The following is a 9,536-nucleotide window of genomic DNA, read 5'->3' on the forward strand; positions in this document are numbered from 1 at the left end:
CATCCGCTGTGAACAGACGGAGCGGTTCATTCCAAATTTCAACGGTGTTCGAGTAGTGGGATCTGTTTGAACGATTTGCTGAAAAAAGCGCCCGGTGACCGTCCATGTTGCAGATACTATTGTGAAACAGTGTTCGGGACGCTGTATGTTATTACGTGCAGTGCCTGGGCAAAGCAAGGGTGGCAACATGTATAGAGGTACGTCATGTTTTAGGAGTGTCTACTGAATATCGGACGCTCCTAGGTAAAAAGAGATTAGAAGAAAAAACCGGTATTTTTGCAACGCATAATCGTTGAAACAATTGAACCACGTAACACTGTTTCCTTCACGTTTAAGAAGGTGCGAGCAAAGTTACCAGCAGGTAGTGGATAGGCGGGAATTTTGCGGCAGACGTTATTTTGTTTGAATTATGTTGTGTAATTGTTGTGTAATCTGGAGGGATAACTGTTAGCGGCTAAATCGGGATTCAGATTTGTCGCAGCATTAAGAAAGCTCTGTAACAAGGAGCGTTGCAGAAATTTGCAGTTTAAAACGCTACTAATGGAACATGCGTACGTATGATTTAGAAGAATTTATCGGGACAATCGACAACGAGAACATGTTTCTTCGAAGCTCTGACCCTAAGTGTAGCTGCTGAGGCTGTTTGTTCGTTTCCTCGGAGTGCCTAAGCTTCCCTAAACCTAAGAACTGAAACAAGTTGATTTTTTTAGGTCTCATTTACTTTCTATTCGTCTTCAACAAGATGAATTGCTTATTATCGCTGAGCAACTAGCACGCCACTTAAACTTTGGAAAGGAGCCTGTCATTTGTTTTCAGTAAGGGCGAAATAACGAGACTATCGAATATAATTATCATCAGACCTAACCATAATAAAGTTACATATACAATGTACATTAATTTTAACGAGTAAAATCTACTGATAAGATATTGTTTGAACCAGTGTGATTAATATCAGAAAACAGTGAATAATGATGTTCGAGCGTTTTCAGTAAACACGGAATTCTTCGATGTGTGCATCGCTGTATACATCGTGAGTCCGTTGTGGCATCTTTAAAGTATCATCCGCTTATTCGTTAATAAACATTTAACTATCGAGCTTGCTTACGTATGCTCATCGTAGAACGCGTTGCATGTTTTTTAGTCTACAAATAACAAACGCGGTTATATCTTGAGATATCTGTGTAACGTTTTTCGTGTTATATTTTTTGTTTGTTCTGTGTTTTGGACGTCGTGCCTTTTTTTTTTAGGGCATTTGCTGTCTTACATGCTCCTTCTTCTGGCAGTCACCATTTTACTGGATCAAAGTGACGCCCAGAAATCTGTACCAGTGACTGAGTTGACATCAAAGGGTGGAACGAACTACAGCGGATCGGGTGAAGGAAAGCTCGAAATTTTTTGCTATCGAGCACGGCCTTACTCGTAAGAATCCTGCACGATAGATATTCCGATATCATCAGTCATATGAGATGACTATGCTTACATTTACAGTGATGTCTCTGTTAATCTTGGTTCACAATATGCACTGCTCTTGTTAGAATGAGATGAGATAGACACCGCGACATGAAACTGGTTAATGTAAAGTTGCGAAAAGGACAGCCCAACAGCCATTCTTGTGCACAAAGACTGCTTGTCATTTGAATTTCATCGATATTTTACGATACGACTTTCATCACAAATCGACAAAAAGCAGCAGATTTTAGCAGATACAATTTGCACTACGTGTAATAATGGTGGGCCATAATATTTCTCTGCATATATAACCCGAATAACTAAATTAATTATGATAATGAACCAATAAATTATTTGTTTTTAGCCCGTTTGGAGTGTTTTCGTCATCCCGTTTGGAATACCGCATCCTGCCACCATCTTATGCCCTGTATGAGGGTGAAAGCGAACAAGAAGTCCATTACCTTCACGGTAATGCCTCCCAATCCTGGCTTCCCGTACTTTTCCAGCGAAAGCACGTATCGTTCCCGCCGTTCACCAACAAATGCATCGGCATCGTCAGTAGCTACGCGTACAGCTTTGTCTTTCGGGAATACAACATCGACTATTTTCGCCTGCTACAATGCGTTGCGTCGTTGGCTCTATTCTTCTACGCACGAAACCTTGTTCATAGTCCGGCTATCTTTTATTCCGGCGGAGCCCTGCTAGGCGTCCTAGCTTCGATTCTTCTTTTGATCTTCTTACTCAAACGGTTATTTCCCGGAGGCCGAATGACGGTCGCGGCAATGTTTGTCACCGGATGGTCGTTCTGGATCTATTTGCTACTTCAGCTGTGGAACAGTAAATTTGAGGTATAGATCGCTGTTGCACTAAGCCTCTTTCACGCTGCTATTTCGCATTTTAACAAAAATTGAATTTAGGCTGTTGTAAAAGCTCGTCGAAAAAACACTGCTGCGTGGTTGTGGCTTTTCATCGTAAAGTACAATAAGCATAATTTCCTGATAGGTAAGCCAATCAGCAAGCTACCCGACAACTCTCCATTCTATGGTCTGATTGGTGACCGAAATGAGTTGAAGTAGAAAAGCATACTTTCCTCCGAAAGTACTGATCGCATTTTTAATAGCGCAAACTTTATTTTTTTTTTGTTTTTTGTCGATCACAGATATTCTGTCATTATAAGCATTACTTCCTTGCCTACATCGGGCTGTCCGCCGGTATTGCATTCCTTATCTGCTACCGAATTGGCCCACCCAAGGATGAACGCACAATCGACACGATGCAGATCCTCATGCAAGTTAGTAAAATGGCTCAATTCAATACTGTATCAAAAGCAGACAGCGAAATAAGAAAACGTAGAAATAGCCGGTTAGAGTGGACTATCCAAAGTAGGAATAGCACAGCCGAAAAGCTACTTTTATTTTTTGCAATTAATATGGTAATTTTAGGAAAGAGTATTATCAAAACAGCTGTATAATTATAAATCTAAAGAAGAGATATGCTTAATGTCAAAGCTCTAATATACTGCGGTAGGTATGTATTTAGGGTACATGATGTCTTCTACCTAATGTTCGAGCCGTACTCCTCTTAAAAATGCCCCTACTTTATTAGCAGGTATGTTGAGAAATATAAATAGAAAAAAGATTTGTCTTATAGCCGCTCTAATCAACCCTATTTGCTTACATAAAGGCAAAGATTATTAATGAACTTTTCTGTATCTGTTTTTCCGTCTGCCTAATTATCAGTTTGTAGCATTAAATGGAGTATACTTCAGCTCGGATGCACCAGAAGTGACCCTCGCATTCTGTATAATCGCTCTACTTGCCTACAATTTTCCAGCCAGGATGAAAGCTCGCTTCACAACATGGTTGCAACGAAGGTAAAATTGAATTAAGTCAAAATAAATTGTTACTTTTTGCGTTACCTTCGATATGATCTTTAATTAAAAAAATATATACGTTTTTCTTTGGCATGATCTTTTTTGCCTCAACGGATGTTGAGAAGCGTTATTTGCTGGGTACAAGCAGTCAAATTACTCAATTCTAAACTAAAAGGAGGCTATGTATTAGCAGCAATTCTGGTTCAGATGAAGAACAGTTACGCCGTCGAAAGCCATTAACCAATGAACAACGCAACGGTCGCTCCCAAATTACGCCAAGGCGATCACAGCCATACTCCGCAACTCCTCGAAAGGGTGATCTTAAACGGTGAAAGCAGTTTCGGGAACATCTTTTGCGTGGATTATTACTGCCACTATTGTCAGATGTTGCTGCTTAGGTTTTTTGATTTCCAAATAATGGCATGAACTCATACGCAAAAACTTGCTTTTTTTTGTATCTGTATATATGTGTTTTAATCAAATAGGATAGCACTAGACAAGCTTGTACTTCACGTGCTCCCATCAACGTCATTAGACTCTTCTTTCATCATTCCGACGTCGCATTGTCTGTAACGAAGCAGACTCATGTTCTATGTGAATATATATATATATATATGCATATATATATATATACGACGAGATAGGGTCGTCGATTAGTGAAATAAATATAAGCAGTAATTACTTTCTAATTGTTTGGTCATTCTTTTATAAGCTCATTGATTAATTAAACAGAAAACTGTTTAACAAAAGTTACTTTACTCATTGAAGTGAAGTTTTCACTGAGTAAAGAGTTCTAAATAGTGTTGTACTAATTTACACAACTGTTAGATATCAAAGGCGGGCCATGCAAACCTATTTGTTGAAGTTCTTGGATGATACTGTATCACACAAAACGTATGAAAATAAATGTACTGATGTTCATGTCTTTACACTTCGGATACTTAAAAAAAGACCTCCGTCATACCACAAACATTTGCCTGATCAGAGATCAAGCAATAATCCTATTGACAAAAGTTATAAGAATCTGCATAGATTATTTCGATTATATGGACTCTTTGGATTATTTCGATGTTGGCTCGTAGCCTGAAAAAATCTACATGTTCACCATTTATTGTAAGCAGCTATACACATGTGCAAAATAAGCCAGGAATCGCTTTCCATGAGACGATAACAGAGCTTTTGTTCTGTAGTCGTTCATTATCTTAATAACATTTAGAAATCGAATGCATCAAACAGTGGAAAGTCAATATACTGGAGGTTAATTCTTAAGACTACAGGAAACTTAATTTCGCCAATTATCCGGTACAGATTGCAAATATTGTCGGGTAATCTGACGAGGGGTTTGCGGTAATTTTTGGCGTGTTACACTATATAATTATTTGAATAAATTACAATATCCGATTAAATTTCGGCCTGATAGATCAAACCACGGTTTCGCTAAAGCTAAATATCAATAGTGACATGTTCAAAAACCCTAGTATAATGCTGTATTAATTAATGAATTGTGTGTTGATTTTTGTTTAATTGCTTAGGTTTTTTAAGCCGACTATTAGAATGTTGACAGAAGAGGAGTACATTCGGCAGGGCGACGAAACCACAGCAAGAGAGCTAGAAAGACTCCGAGATTTTGCTCGATCTCCAGACTGCGACGCCTGGAAGGTCATGTCACGACTAAGAAATCCATCAAGGTAAGGATGATAATCGTCAGATCGATTAAGTCAGAAACCGCGTTGATTCCAAAGGATTGTAATTTCTAAGTTGTGTTAATAGATCTATATAGTCCACATCATTTCGTTATTTTGCTCCATTTACCTTCCATTTCGTGTATTATTTATGGTTATTAAAGAATGTATCAGTTTTTGAAGAGCATGTGGTTATATTTTGTTATGGTAGAACTTTTAAGACCCTGGCCTTTTATAGACGGGTTATATGAGGAATCAAAACGTTTTAGTTTACAGCTAATAGCAGTGACTGTCCGTACAAATCAACGTTGAAAACAATACAGTATTTTTTTAAATATTTTTTGTCGTATATATGTTTAGAAATTACAAGGATATTGTATGATCGTCTTTTTTTTTTATGTATGCCGATAAAACATCGGAGGGTTTGCGGAAAATATAAGAAGCACTAATTGTACAAGTAAAGTGCCACGTCAAATAAAACCCAATTTTGATTTGTCGATTGAGATTTAGTGACAGGCAAAACCTAAATTGTCGGTGTGAAGGAGTATTATGTTAACAATAGTGATGCAAAGTACGTGTGTGTGTGATCACATTAAGAAGTTAGTGCAGTGGTTAAATGCTGTCAGGAGATGAGGGTATTGATTCATATCGTTTTCTGACTGAAAAAGAATCTTTAATTGACACTTGTTCCGCATTTTGTTCGTGAAGTCCACAGATGCTCCACTTGCCTATCCCTCGCACTCTTTACTGAATTATTACTGTGAGCAGAATCGTGAACAAGTTTGTATTGAAACAGAATACGTTTTGATTCTAAATTTCCCGCAAGGTTCTTGCGGTGACTCAATTCATATTAAATAACGCGTTTTCCCTGTGTCGTATTATATAAGTGACTTTTATTTCCCGTTCATTTGTCATTTTCCACCACAGATTCGGCAGCTTCGTGTTGGGCGAGAGCCACCTTCAAGATTCGGAAATTCTGGAGTACGAGACGACCGGAGCACATTTTGATGATGACTCAGCTCTCACTCACGACACAACTGATGATGATGATGGCGAACATGATGTTGACATTGCTTTACGACGAAATCTGTTGGCTGAAGGGGCGCGGAGTGCATCTCGGTATTTAACAAGCGCGTCGAGCGTATTAGCAAATGGTAACCATACCGGAAATCATTTGCGAAACACTATTCTTCACAGGACGTGAAATTAGCAAAAAGATGTCGAGGTTATGAGGCTTGGTTAATAAGTAAGTCTGTCAGGTATGCAGATTTAATCCGGAGATACACATCAGCCTGAAGGGTGGGACAACGAGTGAGTTCACTTGTAAACCTTTAAGTAGCATAAGTCGGTTAATAACTGTTGCCTCAATTAGATTAGAAGAAGCAGCTGAATGCTTCGTTAACGAAGTGAGTGAGTGAGTGAGTATATTTGTAAAGAAATTAGCATATTATCCAGGTTAATAAAGTTGATTTTCGTGAGAATAGCTTTCTGTGTGAGTCTTAACGACGAGAAGAGACCACACGGTATTTTTTTCTTCTGAAGAGTTATAATATATCTGGATATGTCGGCTTAGCCCTTATCTGGCTACTGCCTTGGAAATTAACATTCAGCAATGTTTTAATCCGATGTACGCTATTTAATGCCTCATTGTCTTTCTTTGTGCATTGATTAAGAGGGGACCTTTTTTAGACCATGAATGAATGTGAGATAGATGCAGCGGACTAGGAATTGAGAAACTCCAGTGAGCATTTTTTTTTTGCAAAAGAATATTAAGAGAATATCCTTGCTGCTGCACAGGCACGTTTTGAACAAGCCTGTACAACAAAAGAAAATCACAAAACTGAGTGTTATGTTGAAGATGTTTAAACAGGTTGTCAACTGTTTTACGGTTTTGGGGGGCTCCTGTAAAGAATTCATTTTAGTTTGAAAATGTGGCATTAGCTTGAATGAAAATTCGCTCATCAAAAGCGACATATCATTGATCTACAAGCAAGTGACCATGAAATCGTAAAACTTAATCGTTATGTAAATATGAATTTATATGGTTTAATACTGACAACAATCTAATGATTTTGGATGAAAAGAGCAAATTGTTCGTTAGGCCTACTCAGCGTATTCGAAGAATCTTTGACATTGATTCTAGCTACTTGCAAGTAATATCAGTCAGATTATGACCACGTTGCCAGTTCGTGAAGCTCTAAGAAAATCGCACTGGAGAACATCGTTGTTGTTGACTATCTATAGATAAACTTTAGTCTGTCTAAACATAAAATTTAGTTTATATGAGTAGGGCAATGAAGTCACCTTGTGTATAGTACGACATAATATGAGGGACGAGATTACGACAACGAGACGAAATTAGGAATAACGTCGACAATATTATTCATTGTTAATAGCATATAGTGAGGACTGTATAGTTAGTGTTAGAAAAGACCAAAATGTAGATTATAGATAATAATAGTTATGATGATAATGACGCTAATGATTAGTGCGATACAACTGCAAGAAAGAATTATATGTGGAAAGGCATGTATTTATGATGAATGTTATAAGAAAATGTGTGAATGCCGTGTTTATAAAAGAAAATCTATGGGATTATCTGTCAACTTGCCGCTAGAGTCGATTCAGTGTGACATCGCTAATCAGATGTTTTAGATAAGTTTTTGTTCCTGATATTTCATTTGTTAATGATCAAATGTCATATCGCTCTTTCTTCGCTCACAAAGGTCCAGGGTCATCGTCTTGTTCAGATCATAATATTCTTTGTGGAATTTTGACCCCAGATACGAGCAGTTAAGGATAAAAAGACAGCGGTTATAACACTTTTTTTTTCGTCTTTAGCCGAGATCAATAAGCTGCCAGCAGCACGATGTTCATATAAAGCTGAGAGTGCTAAAGAACGCATCCGAACCGGTTTAAGCCACTTTTGAAAGAAATAACTGCTAGGTGAATCCACCCATTTTGGATTAAAATTCCGTGAACCGAGCAAAATGATGAGCTTTAAAGCGGTATGCAACACTTTACCATTAGTTAGAGGGAAACCAGATAAGAGATCCAATAAATAGAAACGGGGGTTACTTTTTTTGTTAACAGATTAATGCGTACAAATTGGAGCAGTTAGCGCGTGAAGGTAAATATTGTATATATTGTCTTTGATTACTAGTGATGCTTATCAGCCAGTATATTCACACATGGAATGGTCAAATAAAGAATGTATTTGTTATAGGGTTTTTACATATTTTCATTTTCAACATACGGGTGTATGACTGCTATATAACGCGGAAAGATTGTTCCGCGCGGAGTTTTCTGCAATGCAAGTGAAAACCGATTGCCAAATGACCTCGTACGGACTAATACGAAATTTTGAGTTCCACCATTGTGCGCATGCTGAACATGTCTCGGAGATAGAGCCTAATGCTTTCCTATTGTCTCGATAACTGTTCACTAATCATCTACTCTAATTTAATCTAATAATTTACCAATAGTTCATCGAATACTGAAGCCTCGGTTGCAAGGAAGATATGCAACCTCTAAAAGTACTAACTTACTTGCTCTAGACATTAAGATGACAAGACGTAAAGGCCGTACGAAATACATCATCTGTGAAACTTTTTAGCAGGTTACCAACTCAGGTTTCCCTATGGGTACGTGGAAATAAATATGGTATAATATATATTGATTAGCTACCTTAACAGTGACGGTTATAGGTTCTTACGTAAAACGCAGCCATATTTGTGTCACATGTTTCACTTAACAATGGAAGTAATTCAACTGAATATCTGATGAAGATTACAGCTGTTTTAGGTCTTAGTCACGGTTCTGTTTAGACACATACGCACAATCGTTTGTCAGACACCTAAATTCAGTAAGCAGAATGTTTGGCAGATGGTTTAATATGTGATATTGCTACAGAGGTAAAATGGAGTCCAGAAAAAAACACTTCGCGCAAAGAAGCGTACAATTTTCCAGAAACAAGGGTTTTTTTAACGTTTAGTTTTCTTACAATGAAATTAATACCAGGTTGAGATTAGACGAAACCGAAAAAAGACCAAATAATTTACTATTACTTAGTAAATGTTTCGGGTTTTTATGTCCGTACGGCCGTTAGGTGTTCCGTCAGACGGCTGGCTCTCGACATGAAACGTGTGTGTATATTTTGGGTCCATAATGTGCCTTTAAAATTAACAGGCAAATACGTGACCTATTAGGCTACCACGGGGATGCAATAAATTTATTGAAGTAAAGACACCTTTTCGTTTTTTCTATACAGTAGTTTTCTTTATTTGCTTCTATTGGACATACAATTTTCCCACTATCGGGAACCCGACACGCTGCTAGCCAGGCAAAATACAAAAAGAAGATTCCAGGCAACAGCCGGCAGGCTCTGCAGTAGCCCTTGCTGCTATTATTATTATTATTATTTTTATTAGGAGACCGTTGCATCTGATGCAACCACCAGGCCAACTTCCACTACTCGTCGGCTTTGCATTCACTTACCACATCCGTACTCTTTTGACAATTTTTGTTTTTAG

General features: G+C 37.9%; 1 protein-coding gene across 5 annotated transcripts; it reads left to right on the plus strand.

Moving 5' to 3' along the window:
• The first annotated feature begins 16 nt into the window (after positions 1 to 16).
• Positions 17 to 8,234, plus strand: Nemp (Nuclear envelope integral membrane protein). 5 transcript variants are annotated; one of them, XM_022804539.2, is made up of 7 exons: positions 17 to 197; positions 1,248 to 1,419; positions 1,814 to 2,297; positions 2,609 to 2,740; positions 3,189 to 3,322; positions 4,855 to 5,010; positions 5,932 to 8,234. In XM_022804539.2, the coding sequence occupies exons 1-7, from the start codon at positions 146 to 148 to the stop codon at positions 6,206 to 6,208; spliced, it is 1,407 nt and encodes a 468-aa protein (XP_022660274.1). In that variant the 5' UTR covers positions 17 to 145; the 3' UTR covers positions 6,209 to 8,234. The 5 variants fall into 5 exon arrangements, with proteins under 5 accessions (XP_022660274.1, XP_086843376.1, XP_022660276.1 ...); XM_086987249.1 differs by lacking the exon at positions 17 to 197 and adding an exon at positions 209 to 339; XM_022804540.2 differs by lacking the exon at positions 17 to 197 and adding an exon at positions 411 to 551.
• Positions 8,235 to 9,536: the final 1,302 nt, after the last annotated feature.

Source organism: Varroa destructor, unplaced genomic scaffold (genome assembly GCF_002443255.2).
Source record: "Varroa destructor unplaced genomic scaffold, Vdes_3.0 BEIS01000004.1, whole genome shotgun sequence".
NCBI lineage: Eukaryota > Metazoa > Arthropoda > Arachnida > Mesostigmata > Varroidae > Varroa > Varroa destructor.

Coding starts and splice junctions, on each gene's coding strand:
- Nemp (XM_022804539.2), top strand. CDS start 146: ATGTTATTACGTGCAGTGCCTGGGCAAAGCAAGGGTGGCAACATGTAT. Junction 198..1,247: donor GGGTGGCAACATGTATAGAG/GTACGTCATGTT, acceptor TTTTTTTTTTAG/GGCATTTGCTGTCTTACATG. Junction 3,323..4,854: donor ACAACATGGTTGCAACGAAG/GTAAAATTGAAT, acceptor TTAATTGCTTAG/GTTTTTTAAGCCGACTATTA.